Here is a 17,087-nt window from a genome sequence, read left to right on the forward strand (position 1 = left end):
GCCCATTCCACTTCATCCCTCTGCTCTCATACTTTCATGTTAAATTTTGTCATCCCCAAACACTAGCCTGTTGGGAGGTGTGTTTTTTTCCACTCCTATATTTCCTTCGATGGGGAGAGAGCTCCTTGTCTATAACACTCCAAGATCCTTGACCCTCTCATTCTCCCCACTCCCAGGAGGTAAAGAAATTCATCTGGTTTCTGGCTGTTTCAGAGGTGGGTTCTGCTCATCAGATGTCCCATGTGCCCCCTATACTTCCCAGCCTCACATGCCGTTAGGTTGGGTCCAAGGCTCTAGTTCTGATCCACAGACTGTGAGTGAAAGTGGCAGGGGTCACTTCCTTATCCAGAGAGTCTAGACCTGGGGTGCCCTGTCCATTTCCCTTCCCTCTGCTGTGATGACTTCAGAGGCCACATGCTCCAGGTGGTATAGCTCCCAGATGACAAGGCCTCCACAATGAGGGTCCCAGAGTAACTGTGTGGAGCCAAGGATGCACCCCGCTGGTGAGGGACATAAGGAAGTAGGGTGCAGCTATAACAGCAGGTCCTGAAGTATGATCAGTGGCTTAGCACTAGGGCAGCAGGAGGTTGGAGAAGCCATAGCAGCAATGGAAAGATGGAGATACAGTCAGGAAGCCCAGCCAGCCAGCCCCTTCTGTTTTATTGCTTCTGCTTTTATTGCTGGGGGTAGCAGGGGGAAAGGGAGCACACACTCTCTTCTGCTCCCACACTCTCTTCTGCCCCTGCACACTCTAGCTTCACAGGGAAGTCTCTGTAGCGGAAACTGTCTAGCGTAGTGCTGCTGGTGGGTAAGTCTGTCTAACTCCGAATTCTGGTTTTGAAACCCCACAACTCACCTTCCAGCAGATAGAAGCCACATTGTTCAATATTAGCTTTATCAATAAATGTTCCCTAATCTGCACTACTCCTTTTCTGCCATTTAATTGCTTTGGAATTCAGACGGAGAAAAGAGCTAGCTATTTAGCTGCCTTAAGAAATCCAACATGCACCATCCCCACTCCACATTCCATTCTTCAACCATAACCTCCACTTCCAGTTCACTTATTCAAGGACAGTCCTTTGACCTAAGCATAGTATCTGATTCTTTGGTTCCATGATTTTCACCTCATCCATACATTTTTTCCCATCTCCATTAGGCTAGGTGAAATAAGCCAGGCACAGAAAGGCAAATACTGCATCATCTCACTTACATGTCGAGCCTGAAAGAGTTGAACTCATAAAAATGGAGAGTAGAATGGTGGTTACCAGAGACTAGAGGGTGGGGTGATGAGGAAGGGAATAGGAAGTTGTTGATCAAAGGGTATAAAATTTCAGTTAGATAGGAGAAGTACGTTCAAAAGATCTATTTTACAATAAGGTGACTATAGTTTATAGCAATAGACCGTATTTTTTTTCTTTTTTTTTTTTTTTGAGATGGAGTCTCACTCTGTCACCCAGGCTGGAGTGCAGTGGCATGATCTCCACTCACTGCAAGCTCTGTCTCCTGGGTTCATGCCATTCTCCCGCCTCAGCCTCCTGAGTAGCTGGGACTACAGGTGCATGCCGCCACACCCAGTTAATTTTTTGTATTTTTTTAGTAGAGACAGAGTTTCACCATGTTAGCCAGGATGGTCTCGATCTCCTGACCTCGTGATCCGCCCACCTTGGCCTCCCAAAGTGCTGGGATTCCAGGTGTGAGCCACTGCACCCGGCTGCAATGGACTGTATTATTGAAAATTGCTGAGAGTGGCTTTAGGTCTGAACCACAAGAAAATGTCAATTAAGTATGTGAGGTAACGCCTATGTGAATTAGCCCAGCTTAGCCATTCTACAGGATACACATCTTTCAAAACAACATGTAGCACACCATTAATGTATATAATTTTTGTCAAGTAAAATAAATTTTAAAATAAGTCTTTAACAGTTTTTGTCCCATCTCCTCACCTCTCGTCTTCACCTGCTGTCATTATAATCTCCCCATTGAGAATGGCTTCCACGACCTAGCCACCTCTCCCACCATGGGTTGAATTGTGTCCCCGCCCAAACTATACGTTGAAGTCCTAACCCCCAGCACCTAACAACATGATCTTTTTTGGGAACAGGGTCTTTACAGAGGAAATCAAGTGAAAATGAGGGCATAAGGGTGACCCTACTCCAATATGTTGCTGTCCTTATGAAAACGGGAAATTTAGACACAGAGACAGATATGCAGAGAGGGAAGATGTTGTGAATGTACTCAGGGCAAAGAAAGTCATATGAAGACAAAGAGAGAGATTGGACTAGGACTGCCACACGTCAAGGAGCTCCTGGGGCCACCAGAAGGTAGAATGAAGCAAAGAAGGATACTCCCCTAGACACTCGAAAGGGAGCATGGCTGGTCAACAGTTCTATTTTGGACTTGCCACCTCTAGAATTGCAAGAAAACAAATTTCTGTGGCTTAAGCCACCCAGTCGGTGGTACTTTGTTATGGCAGCCAAAAAATCCCAGCACACCTGCCACTGCACTCTCCAGGTGGGTGCACAACACGGAAGCTCCTCAAGTATCCACCTTCCCAGGCCTACTCCTGGCAGCTGAAGCCAGCTGGAGGCGGTGCACACTGGTGAAGGCTGGTTTCATTCACAATCATAACTTGAGATCTCAAAGGGGTGAATTCTGTCACCTTCCCATGCCTGCATTTCTGTCCTAGTTTCCCCCTCCTTCCAACCTTTAGGTGTGGCAGGGCAAGTGAATGAGGAAGCAGAGTAGGAGTGAAAATCTAGGGAGCAGGGACATTGGGAGTGACCTGTCAGGCCAGCCCTACCTGGGTTCACGCTGTGGGTGTGGAGGCCCCCAGACAATGGCAGGAGTCAGATGGAAAGGAAGCCATGGGGCAGATCCAGATTTTCCCAAGAAATAGGTTATAGAAGACACCACCTCCTACTCTTTTCCTATGTATTTTTCCACCATAATTAATCTTAGCAACTTCACTTAAATCTCCCCATAACATGGGTGTGCATATGCATACACATCGCGCGTGCATGCACGCACATACACACACACACACACAAATACAGAACAAAAAGAAGAATACCATTTAGGCTCCATCCCTTCAAATGTCCTCTACTAAAATACACTTATTTTCCTACTTACAAAGACACTTAGGAACTCATTTTACTTTTCCAAGTGAAAAATTATTCCTTAAAACTGTATCTGTCTTTAGCACAATTACTAACAAGTAACCAGTGAGCATGCTGTTAAATTCTTAGCTGCTGAGTTTGATATATACATACTACACACTATATTTACAGATATAGTGATACTGGAGGGGGGCAGGGAAGTGCTAGGTAGAGAAGGCCAGGGTCCCTGGCGAAGGTTCCACCCTCAGGCTTGTGCCTACAGACCTAAGTGAGTACAGGCACTCTTGTTTTCATGCCCAAATGTTGCATTTTCCAAGACCACTCTGGCCCACTATGCCCCCATCCTGTGCTCATATAAACCCAAGAGACCATAGTGGGCACACACACAAGTGGCTGGACGTCGAGAGGAGCAGAAGCGCAGAGGAGCACACCGACAGACACCAGCAGATACTGGCAGGACCAACAAACACCACTGACAGCGGGATGACGTGGAATTTGCTCAGGCACAGTCAGAGAAGAGTGCAGTCACTGGGTGGCGCAACTCCAGGGGAAGACCACCTTTCCACTCCATCCCCCTTCTGGCTCCCCCTCCACCTTGCTGAGAGCAACGTCCACCACTCAATAAAACCTTGCACCCAACCTCTAAGCCCACATATGAGCCAATTTTTCCAGTACACTAGGGAAAGAACCCAAGATACACAAAGCCCTCTGTCCTTGCGATAAGGAAGAGGGTCTAACTGAGCTGATTAACGTGAGCCACCTGCAGATGGCAAAACTGAAAGAGCGCACTGTAACACACGTCTGTTGGGGAGCTGTAAACACTCAACCCTAGACGCTGCCATGGAGTGGGAGCGCCAAAACAGTCCCCACGACCTGCCCCGCTGCATGCTCCCACTAGGGATTTGAGCAGCAGAGCACGGAAAACCGAGCCACACCCCGTCACATGCCCTGTGAGGGGGATAAGGGAACTCCTCCCCTTTCAACAGCATATAGTGGAAACTTTTTTTTTTCTTTTCGGTGTGACTTTTGATGTGAGGGTGAGGGTAGGGGGCAAGTTTTCTTCTATGAAACCAACATCATGGGCTTTGGAGTCCAGGGGCTTGGGTTCAAATTCTGATTCTTTGGCTACTTAGATGTGTAATCTGAGAAAAGACTTAACCTGTCCAAACCTTGAGTTTCTCATCTGTAAAGTAAGAGCAATAAAATACAAAATGTAAGTAAAATAATGCATGTAAAATGTCCTAGCAGAGAACCTGATCTGTGGGATTTGCTAAAAAAAAAAAACTTCCTTCCCTACCTATGGTCTAAAAATACAGGGTTGTAAGGGGCTTAGTCCCTATGCAAAAGAGCTATGTTGAGTAAATTGTCCTTCGATGCTTTCCACTTGCCAATGACAACTCTTCACAACAATAGGTGAACAGGCAGAATAACAGCAGGCTTATACATACTTTTTTCCACCAAGCAGGGATTCTAGCATCAAACATGCAATCCAACGCATCTCGCAGATTTTCACTCATGATGATGGTGCCATCAATGGCAAGTTTCAGCTCGGTGAGGGTGCTGCGGACAAGGCTGAGTACCCTCTGCATCCTGTCTATTTCCTGCCTGAGGAAAATGTTCATAGGCTGGAATGGCCCCATCTTCTGCAGCCTCTCTTTTACCTGCCGTGGAGACATTCAAAGCACATGTTAACAATTAGCTACTAAGGATTTTACAGACCTTGTGCCCTGGGGCCTCTGAACAGGTCCAAATTCTTACTATTCCATAAATAATAAGTTTCTATTTGATTGCATGGCAAAAAGAAAAAAGGAAACAGAAAAAAAGTATCTGTTAGATGACCAGCCCGAATTTTCATGCCATGTGGGAAGGAACAGGCAGCCAGGAATTCACAGAAGAATGTAAATTGCATGACCACAACCATGTAGTCTTCTAAAGAGCAAATGCACTTATTGGGAAACTCCCTTTCTGCCAATCTGAGCTCTTTCAAACCCACATGTGGACACACACAAGCAGACACATGTACATACACACAGCCATTCTGCTGGCTGTCTCAAGAAACTAGAATTCTCTTTTAAGAGCTTCCTGTTTTTTTCATCAAAGCATCTATCCACCCCACATCTATTCATTATCATCCTACAAGTATTTATCGAGAGTCTTCTATGTATCAGATATTGTGCTAGGCCGAGTTGCTATAACTTAAGGTAGCATTGACAAATTCAGCAAAAGGACGGAGACTCTTCTAACTACTGCTACTTACCATGTTTATTTATGTAGTTATCATTCTATTTTTAGACATTTTTATTGGTTCCTAAATATTTCAACCCCTGTTAGACATGAATGACACCTTTCCTGATCCTATAATGAAGAGTGCTTATGAAAGCTGACAACAGTATTGATTTTTCTCCAAGCAAGTGATCAGAGGTTATTCCAGGGACATTATCCCCTTAACTAAAGGTCCTTAAGTTCAGTCTGTAGTATTAGCAGCCAAAATTAGTAGCCTGCTTAGTAGAAAACAGTGGGGGTACAGAAGACACAAAATGCTACAGGATTCCTCTTGAAATGAGGTACAAAAGGGAAAAATACAAAGAAATAGGGTGGTTCTGTGCTAGAAGAACCAACTGATTGTCCAGGTCATCTCTTAAAACTATATGGAAAATCAGCTACCTCTTACTCTTGGTTTAATCAAATATTTTAATTTTTTTATTTTATTTGTTTTGTAAATATTTTTTAAAATTTTTGTGAGTGCATATGTAATTGAATTGTTTGTAACTCAAAGGATAATTGAAGATTAAAAAAAATACTATCAGGGTAACTCTTTCCACAATACTCATTAAGATGTCAAAAAAGAAAACAATTGGAGGACAGAGGCAAGACTAGATTGCAGCTCTGATGCAGATGGACAGAGCAGTGTTCAGAGGCTTGCATTGTGAACATTAGCTCCGGATTGACTGCAAGAACAAAGCAGCAATCCCAAGAGGACCCACAGACTCTGTGAAGGAGGCAGACTGCTCCTGCAGGACCCAGGAGACACCCCAAATACTGTGAGTGCCCCATCTGCAGAAGTGGGAAAGGGAGAGCCTCCTCTCTTGAACACACACCCCCACTGAAGAAACTAAAGCAACCACAGCAAGACAAGCCCAATGAGAGGCTGAGCTTAGACACACCTAGCCTTGCCCCCACCTGGTGGTCCTTCCCTACCCACCCTGGTAGCGGCAGACAAAGGGCATATAATCTTGGGAGTTCTAGGGCCCCCGCCATTGCCGGTTTCTCTTCATACTACCACAGCTCATGCTCTCTGGAAAGCACCACCTCCCGGCAGGAGGTCAAGCAACTCAGAAACAGAGCATTAGTGCCATTCAGGACATAGGCATGGGCAAGGACTTCATGTCTAAAACACCAAAAGCAACGGCAGCAAAAGCCAAAATTGACAAATGGGATCTAATTAAACTAAAGAGCTTCTGCACAGCAAAAGAAACTACCATCAGAGTGAACAGGCAACCTACAGAATGGGAGAAAATTTTTGCAACCTACTCATCTGACAAAGGGCTAATATCCAGAATCTACGAAGAACTCAAACAAATTTACAAGAAAAAAACAAACAACCCCATCAAAAAGTGGGGAAAGGATATGAACAGACATTTCTCAAAAGAAGACATCCATACAGCCAACAGACACATGAAAAAATGCTCATCATCACTCGCCATCAGAGAAATGCAAATCAAAACCACAATGAGATACCATCTCACACCAGTTAGAATGGCAATCATTAAGAAGTCAGGAAACAATAGATGTTGGAGAGGATGTGGAGAAATAGGAACACTTTTACACTGTTGGTGGGATTGTAAACTAGTTCAACCATTATGGAAAACAGTATGGCGATTCCTCAAGGATCTAGAACTAGATGTACCATATGACCCAGCCATCCCACTACTGGGTATATACCCAAAGGATTATAAATTACTCTACTACAAAGACACATGCACACGTATGTTTATTGCGGCACTATTCACAATAGCAAAGACTTGGAATCAACCCAAATGTCCATCTATGACAGACTGGATTAAGAAAATGTGGCACATATACACCATGGAATACTATGCAGCCATCAAAAAGGATGAGTTTGCGTCCTTTGTAGGGACATGGATGCAGCTGGAAACCATCATTCTTAGCAAACTGTCACAAGAAGAGAAAACCAAACACCGCATGTTCTCACTCATAGGTGGGAACTGAACAATGAGATCACTTGGACTCGGGAAGGGGAACATCACACACTGGGGCCTATCAGGGGGAGGGGGGAGGAGGGAGGGATTGCATTGGGGAGTTATACATGATATAAACGTTATGCACATGTACCCTAGAACTTAAAGTATAATAAAAAAAAATAATAATAAATAAATAAATAAAAAGAAACAGAGCATTAAACCACCAAAGCTAAGAACCCTCACGGAGTCCATTGTACTCCACCGCCAACTCCACCAGAACAAATATTGCTATCCACAGCTGTGAGACCCACAGACAATGTTCACATCACAAGACTCTGGGCAGACAACCCCCAAGTAGCGGCCCAGAGCCTTGCTGGGTGGCTAGATCCAGAAGAGAGACAACATTCACTGCAGCTTGGCTGAAAGGAAGTCACGCCCATAGAAAAGGGGGAGACTACTACATCAAGGGAACTCCCTGTGGGACGAAAGAATCTGAACAACAGCCTTCAGCCTAAGACCCTCCCTCTGACAGAGACTACCCAAATGAGAAGGAACCAGAAAACCAACTCTGGTAATATGATAAAAATTGACATTCTAATGTCATACCTCAAGGAACTAGAGAAACAAGAAGAAACCAAACTCAAACCCAGCAGAAGAAAGGAAATAACCAAGATCAGAGCAGAACTAAATGAAATGGAAACAAAACAAAGCAATACAAAAGGTAAATGAAACAAAAAGCTGGTTATTTGAAAAGATAAATAAAATTGATAGACTATTAGCAAGATTCACCAAGAAAAGAAGAGAGAAAATCCAAATAACCTCACTAAGAAACAAAACAGTCAATATTGCAACTGACACCACTGAAATACAAGAGATCATTCAAGGCTACTATGAACACCTAAACCAGGTTTTCTGGTTTACTACGCACATAAACCAGAAAAATCAGAAGAGATGGATAAATTCCTGGAAAAATACAGCCCTTCTAGCTTTCATCAGGAAGAATTAGATAACCCTGAACAGACCAATAACAGGCAGTGAGATTGAAACGGTAATTTAAAAATTACTAACATAAGAAAGTCCGGGCCGGGCGCGGTGGCTCAAGCCTGTAATCCCAGCACTTTGGGAGGTCGAGACGGGCGGATCATGAGGTCAGGAGATTGAGACCATCCTGGCTAACATGGTGAAACCCCATCTCTACTAAAAATACAAAAAACTAGCCGGGCGAGGTGGCGGGCGCCTGTAGTCCCAGCTACTCGGGAGGCTGAGGCAGGAGAATGGCCTGAACCCGGGAGGCGGAGCTTGCCGTGAGCTGAGATCCGGCCACAGCACTCCAGCCTGGGCGGAAGAGCGAGACTCCGTCTCAAAAAAAAAAAAAAAAAAAAAAAGTCGAAGACCAGAAGGATTCATAGTAGAATTCTACTAGATATTCAAAGAATTGGTACCAATCCTTTTGATACTATTCTACAAGATAAAGAAGAAACCCTCCCTAATTCATTCTATGAAGCTAGTATCACCCTAATACCAAAATCAGTAAAGGACATACCCAAAAAAGAAAACTACAGACTGATACCCTTGATGAACATAGATGCCAAAACCCTTAACAAAATACCAGCTAACTGAATCCAACAACATATCAAAAAGATAATCCACCATGATCAAGTGGGTTTCACACCAGGGATGCAGGAATGGTTTAACATACACAAGCCAATAAATGAGCAGAATTAAAAACAAAAATCACATGATCATCCCAATAGATGCAGAAAAAGCACTCAATGAAATCCAGCATCTCTCTATGATTAAAGCTCTCAAAAAATCAGCATACAAGGGACATACCTCAGTGTAATAAAAGCCATCTATGACAAACCCACAACCAACATAATATTGAATGGGGAAAAGTTGAAAGCATTTCCTCTGAGAACCAGAACAAGACAAGGATGCCCACTCTCACTACTCCTCTTGAACATAGTCCTGGAAGTCCCAGCCAGAGCAATTAGTCAAGAGAAAGAAATAAAGGACATTCAAATCAGTAAAGAGGAAGCCAAACTGTCGCTGCTTGCTGATGATATGATCATTTACCTTGAAAACCCTAAAGACTCCCCCAGAAAGCTCCTGGAACTGATAAAAGAATTCAACAAAGTTTCTGGATACAAGATTAATGTACACAAATCAGTAGCTCTTCTCTACCAACAGTGACCAAGTGGAGAATCAAATCAAGAATGCAACCCCTTTTACAATAGCGGCAAAAAAATAGAATACTTAGGAATATACCTAACCAAGAAGTCAAAAGACCTCTACAAGGAAAATTACAAAACACTGCTGAAAGAAATCACAGACAACACAAACACATGGAAATACATCCCGTGCTCATGGATGGGTAGAATCAATACTGTGAAAATGACCACGCTGCCAAAAGCAATCTACAAATTCAATTCAATCCCCATCAAAATACCACCATCATTCTTCAAAGAATGAGAAACAACAATTCTAAAATTCATATGGAACCAAAAAAGAGCCTGCATAGCCAAAGCAAGACTAAGCACAAAGAACAAATCAGGGGGCATCATACTACCTGATTTCAAACTATACTATAAGGCCATAGTCTCCAAAACAACATGGTACCGGTATAAAAGTAGGCACATAGACCAATTGAATAGAACAGAGAACCCAGAAATAAACCCAAATACTTACAGCCAACTGATCATCGACAAAGCAAACAAAAAGTAGGGAAAGGACATTCTTTTTTAAAAATGGTGATGGAATAATTGGTTAGCCACATATATAAGAATAAAACTGGACCCTCATCTCTCACCTTATATAAAAATCAACTCAAGATGGATTAAGGACTTAAATCTAAGACCTGAAACTATAAAAATTCCAGACAATAACATTGGAAAAACCCTTCTAGACATTAGCTTAGGCAAGGATTTCATGACCAAGAACTCAAAAGCACATGCAATAACAACAAAGATATATAGTTGGGACCTAATTGAACCAAAGAGCTTTTGCATGGTGAAAGGAACAGTCAGTAGAGTGAGCAAACAACCCACAGAGTGGGAGAAAAATCTTCACAATCTATACATCTGACAGAGAACTAATATCCAGAATCACAAAGAATTCAAACAAATCAGTAAGAGAAAAACAAACAATCACATCTAAAAGTGGGCTAAGGATATGAATAGACAATTCTCAAAAGAAGATATACAAATGGCCAACAAACATATGAAAAAAATGCTCAACATCACTAATGATCAGGGAAATGCAAATCAAAACCACAATGCGATAACACCTCACTCCTGCAAGAATGGTTATAATCAAAAAATCAAAAAACAGTAGATGTTGGCATGGATGCAGTGATCAAGGAACACTTCTACACCACTGGTGGGAATGTAAACTAGTACAGCCACTATGGAAAACTGTGAAGATTCCTTTAAAAAGTAAAACTACCATTTGATCAAGCAATCCCACTACTGGGTATCTACCCAGAGGAAAAGAAGTCATTCTACAAAAAAGATACTTACACATGCATGTTTATAGCAGCACAATTCACAATTGCAAAATCATGGAACTAATCCAAATGCCCATCAATCAATGAATGTATAAAGAAATCGCGGTATGTATATATACCACGTGTGTGTGTGTGTGTGTGTGTGTGTGTGTGTGTGTATGATGGAATACTACTCAGCCATTAAAAGGAATGAATTAACAGCATTTGCAGCGATCTGGATGAGATTGAGGACTATTATCTTAAGTGAAGTAACTCAGGAATGGGAAACCAAACATCACGTGTTCTCACTGATAAGTGGGAGCTAAGCTATGAGGACACAAAGGCATAAGAATGATATAATGGACTTTGGGGACGTGGGGGGAAGAATGGGAGGGGGGCGAGGAATAAAAGATTACAAATATGGTGCATTGTATACTGCTAAGGTGATGGGTGCACCAATATCTCACAAATCACCACTAAAGAATGTACTCATGTACCCAAATACCACCTATACCCCAATAATTCATGAAAAAAATTTAAAAACATTAATTCAATTTAAAAATTAACTTCCGCCATCATAAATTTGCTTAGAAACTGCTTATATACTAAAAATATCAATTTCCAAAACTTGTGAGGTGAAGAAGCTGCAGAAGTAATGATATAAATGTAGACTCTCTGAAATAAAGAAGGCCTGAGTTTTAAGGTGTACATGAAACTACATAAAATGTATTTTTTAATAATCAGGTGTCTTAATAATACTTTGCTTTCTTTTGAACAAATGCAATGTAAAGTACCTCAGGGAAGGATCAGGAAAGCAGTCCTAACCCATCAGTACACACTTGTAAATCAATCATAACTATTAACATTCTCAACAGGTTTCCTTATGGTTTATATATTGAAAAGATTACATCACATTCATAGATGCAAAAACTTCTTTATCTGGTTCTTTAAGAAGCTGGTTTTTAAAAGAATGTTTTTTAATTTCAGGAAAATTATTTTTTGCCCTCCTTTCTTCTTCCTCACTCTCCCAACCAAAGCTATCCAACCCCAGCTGACATCGTGTTAGAATTTCATCAACTCACTTCGAAGGGGACATAGTCTGGGGGCAGCTTCTCCAGCATATCATCAGCCAGCCGGGCCACCACCGCTTCCCGGGTCTCATCCCCTCCGCCAGAGCTGTCCTTGGGTTGGATGCCTAGGATGGTGTCCAGCACATCCTTGGCCAGCTTGCTCTGATAGGTGATGTCAGCATTGGGGTGCAGCCCAAACACCTCAGGGCTGTCGTAGGCAGGCAAACTCTGAACAACAAACACCTCAGATAAGTACAGACTGCCAACATAAGCACTGTCTAAATTTCACTATCTTGGGAAACAAAAATGCTTTTATGAGGATATGCATTGACCTAAGTCTCATTGGTGTCGAGTTACAAACCTCAATAATTTCCCCAGAAAATAATCAAAAGTTTCCTTTAAAAACCAATTAACATCGAGAAACAGACACTAGGCTCACGGCTCTTTAAAATCTGCACCTCAAAATTGAATCAGAGAGAGACTGTCTTGTTATACAACATGCGAGATAGAAAGGGAATTGTGGATTCGTGTTTTGCTTTCTGACAGTCTAATTGAATTCAAACCAGTTGTCCAAATCAATGTTGTACAGCTAATGGTTATTATGTTTGGAAGAAACCAGGAAATGACAGCTTTAGTAATCATGGTCCAAATAAAGGCAGCAGGTGGGACTTGTACTCTCCCAAGGAAAAAGACAGAGACTAGGAAAAGAGATAAACTGAGAAAGCAACAGTCAGAGAGAAAAAACAGAGACAGAGATGTGTGGGACACAGGCAGAAGCAGGAGAAGCAGGCAAAAAGATCCCCCAACTGTTTGAAGAAAAGGACAATTTACTGACAATTTGACACATATTTCTATGTATGAATCTTATGCTTAACTTAATTATTGTCATACTCATATTTCCCTCCCTTCCTCTCCTTCATTTTATTCCCTCTTGCATAATGTCTTCTTATGAGCTACCTCAAATGCACTGTGAGATGGGGTGTATATAAAAAATATATGTACAGGCACCCCTAAATTTATACCTTCATGGCCACTTTTCCTATTCAGTGCTGATGATTTAAAGATACATGCAGTACAGTAAGACAGATATATCTGCTGATTTGAATTAATAAAAGTGCAGAGGTGGTAATATATGATAAACTCATTACATTATATATCAAAAAAACATGTAAATATACTGATAAATTTAGCTCTCTGGGGCTGTTATGTTTTAGTTTGTTTACTCTGAGATAAATCTTAGAGACCAAAGAGATGATTCAATAATGATATAATGAATTTTGGGTATAGAGAAAGAGGACGCAGTCACCTTAAAAATCAGAATTTTTTCCCTACGTATTCCCAAACTGCCTGTAGAAATCTACCTATTCCTTCTTACATCAGTGCTTCTCAACCAGGGACAATTTTGCCCTCCAGGGTACATTTGGCAATTTCAGGAGGCATTTTTGGTTCTTGCAACTGGGTAGGCGGTTGTTATTGGCATCCCATGGACAGAGGCCAGGGATGCTGCTAAACAGCACAGGCCAGGCCCCTACGACAGAATGATCCAACCCTGAATGTCAATAGTGCCAAGGTTAAGAAACTCTGTCTTGGAGGAAGCTCTTACACAAAGCAGCTTCCTGGACGTATCCTTAAGCCTGTCCATTAGGCCAGGATTAAGGAGCAAATGTCATGGGATTGGTCAAATGGATTGGAAAACAGACAAATTGGGTGGAGAAGCTGCCTTTGCCCTACTGCTGTGGCAGCCGAAGTTTCACAGACAGAGAACTCCAGGTGATTTGTGTAGGTCTCCTAGTTCTAAATCTCCCTAATCTATCATCTTCCTCAAAGAAAATTCCTCCCTAGGGCATTAAAAAAGAGGGGTATGGAAACACGATTCACACAAAACACACACTCAGAACAAACATAAATATTTTAATCATCCGTTGAGTATAAAAATACAAAGAAAGCCTTCACAGCAAAAGCATTAGTATATATCACCATTAAAATTTATGGTAAAAGCAACATAGACAGTATAATTAATACCCAAAACTCAAATGGCTACAGATATTTGCTCTATGCATAAAATTCTGAAGTTGACAAACCTGGATATATTGAAGATAGTTATCCACTGTGCTGCATCTTGGAATATTGTATCCTTGGTAAAAATTGAAATCTAGTCCAAACATATTTTCGCTGAACCAAACCTTAGCAAATGTGTTCAACAATCTCTTATCATAGTCGTCAGTGACTCTGCCTCCATATTGAATCTCTCCTATCATGTAGCGGATGGTGGTCCAGGAGACGCCCTGGGACAATTGATAGAATAATTATGTAGAACTGACTACTGTTGCATTATTATTTCCCTGCCAAGTCACACCCATGTATTCACTTTCAACATCATTCATTCAGTCCGGCATTCTTCCTCAGTACTGCAAAGATGAAGTGGAGAAAGAAAAGTAAAAAGGTAAAGAAGAGTAGTTACTCAATGCTCATGTCCACGATTTGAAATAGCCTTTCTTGATGCATTTGTATGTTTTCATACTTCAATACAAATAGAAAATAGTGTTTGCTTTTGAGCTTATTGAGGCAGTTCTTCAGAAAGCACACACTTCAAACTAATTTGGACTCCCATTTTCATTTTTTAGGATTTTGAAGAACAAGCTTCCCCACCCACACCCCCTGACAACAGGCCCCTTGAGGCTGTCTTCTTTGGAATGTCAGCTTACTTTTGAGACATAAAATAATAATCAAAACTTGACCAATATTTCCTGAAATCAAGAGGCAAGTGTGACCCAAATTGCTATGACGTCAAGATGACTTTGCAAGCACAGCAAATTCTCTTATATAATTTACCCCAAAGCTAGGAGGTCCTGTGAGCTTGATGGCCCAAGCCCACAGCCACCAGGGGCACGACGCAGCACGCACAGCAGTACCTTTTTGACATCCATGTCATCCAAGTGGTTTTGGATGAACTGCACAGTGGCATTAAAGTCCGCCTGGTTAAATTCATAGGGGATATTCCACCCCAGGGCACCGAACTTGCGCCTCTCCTGGACAGCGGAGTGCAGGAAAGCCACTGCGTACAACATGGACTTCCACTGGGACCCGGAGGTCACGTCCAGCAGGTCTTGGCTCACACCTGTTGTAGTCAGTTGGATGAAAAATGTATCATCTCTCAAATGTCTGTATTTTCTACTACTTTTATAAGTAATCATTTTTGTAAGTCCCTGATGTTAAAATTCACTTACTTTGGATGATTTTTATGACACTCAAGTGACAATAATAATTTAACTTTTGGGTGTCCAGAGGCCATTTCTTTCCGAAAAATCCTCAAAGAGACTTTGGGGAGAAGAGGAGCTTGCTAACATGGGTCAAGTTCCTGCCAATCTAGCAAGATCATATGAGGGCAAAATCAAGATGGAAAGGTAATGACAGTTAAACAAATTCTGCCACTATTACTGTAACTACTGCTCTATTATTATTACTGTTGTTTTGAGCATATACTTGGGGCACATACTTTTAACTAATTTTATATTAATTAAGAGAGTATATAGAGAAGCCCTTTGCACCTGAGTACATGCTCCAAATAATAATGATTGAAACATATGCATATACTATATTGTACATATAATTAGATTTATTTATTTTCTTTTACTGCCATTATCCTTCCACCTCTATTTTATCCCCACATTGTCTTATAGATTGGCAGGAATTTCAGCCTTGTTAGCAACTCCCCGGAAGTCTCTTTGCAGGTTCTCCAGATTGAAATACAATAATTATATTTATTATGGTTATCAAATACATGATTTTAGTTACAGTTTATTTCAATTCTCCTGGAGAGATTCTCTTGTCCCTATTTTGTATACGAGAAAATTGAAACTCAGATTGAGTGACTCACACCCAAGAGAACAAAGTAACTGTCAACAGCAAGGGCCAGAATCAGGATTTCCGACTGAAAGTTCCATGTTCTTTTCATGACCGCAAATCCCATACATAAAGCTATGAAGCAGAAGAGGCAGCGGCCAAGAGAGTGACCTCAGCCCCAGTCATGATGGGGGCATTTGGGCCTGAGTTTGCTGCCACTGGATTTTTAACTTAGCTACCTTCTGACATATGGCCCTAATGAAAGGCAGGCAAGCATCACCGTAATTCAGACTCTCCTCTGGGAAGAGATGACTGTACTACTTTAGGTATGGAACACAGAGACCATAAATGACAAAATTGTTCATTTTGGATGTTAATTATGTCTAGCTGGAGAACAGCATGGGCTTAAATAGGGCAGTACTGGGAAAATAGGAAACTAGAAGGTGGGAATCATGAACTCTGATTCGTTAACACAGCCGGGGCGTATTCACAAAAGAGGACCATCACCTCCCCATCAGGTTAAACAGTAGTACTATTTGCTATAACCGTATCCTAGTTAATCCTTTTATAATTTTTTTAGGAAAACAATTTAAGTACAGAAAACTCCTATAGACTCAGAAGTATTTCTGGACTCACCACCATATGTTCTTTTCAGTCCTGCCCGGAGGCCCTGTGGAGGATCGTTGGCAAATTTAATGGACATCTGAAGGAGTGTAATGGGAAACTGCTTATGAACCTCGGTGGTCATCCAGAGGCGGAATGCATCATGTACAAGCTCAGTTTCTATGATTATGTCCATCAGCTCATCCATGAAATCAAGTCCCAGATGGCAGTTCTGCAGAAGTGCCCATCCTCCCTAAGTCAACGGCAGTAAATGGAAGTTAGGTGGTTTTGTGTTTCACCCAAATTTGAAATTACAACATTCTTTAGAAATTAAGTAATTACAATTTAAGCCGGGCATGGTGGCTCACGCTTGTAATCCCAGCACTTTGGGAGGCCAGGGCAGGCGGATCACGAGGTCAGGAGATCGAGACCACGGTGAAACCCCGTCTCTACTAAAAATACAAAAAATTAGCCGGGCGTGGTGGCAGGCACCTGTAGTCCCAGCTACTCAGGAGGCTGAGGCAGGAGAATGGCGTGAACCTGGGAGGCGGAGCTTGCAGTGAGCCAAGGTCGAGATCGCGCCACTGCACTCCGGCTTGGCCTACAGAAACCACTTTAAATTAATCTAGGTCAAATCTCAGAAAACAAAAATGTTTAATTGAGACAAGCTATTTTTTTTTAGTCCATGTATTTGTTCCAGTATACACTAGTATGCAATTGTACCAATACTATGTGTTTGCAATCATGAATATAATCAAAGTTAAACATA

The 17,087-nt window shown here is 41.8% G+C and overlaps 1 protein-coding gene across 1 annotated transcript in view; it reads right to left on the bottom strand.

The window, feature by feature from the left end:
- DNAH5 (dynein axonemal heavy chain 5) overlaps positions 1-17,087 on the bottom strand; it is a 262,592-nt gene that overhangs the window by 13,552 nt on the left and 231,953 nt on the right. The window contains exons 72-76 of the mRNA XM_033178810.1: positions 16,352-16,571; positions 14,785-14,990; positions 13,954-14,157; positions 11,885-12,100; positions 4,565-4,777 (exon numbers count right to left, since the gene is read on the bottom strand). Coding sequence (XP_033034701.1) covers positions 4,565-4,777; positions 11,885-12,100; positions 13,954-14,157; positions 14,785-14,990; positions 16,352-16,571 — 1,059 coding nt within the window. The remainder of the gene's footprint in view (positions 1-4,564; positions 4,778-11,884; positions 12,101-13,953; positions 14,158-14,784; positions 14,991-16,351; positions 16,572-17,087) is intronic.

This window comes from Trachypithecus francoisi, unplaced genomic scaffold (assembly GCF_009764315.1).
Source record: "Trachypithecus francoisi isolate TF-2019V2 unplaced genomic scaffold, Tfra_2.0 Lachesis_group2, whole genome shotgun sequence".
NCBI lineage: Eukaryota > Metazoa > Chordata > Mammalia > Primates > Cercopithecidae > Trachypithecus > Trachypithecus francoisi.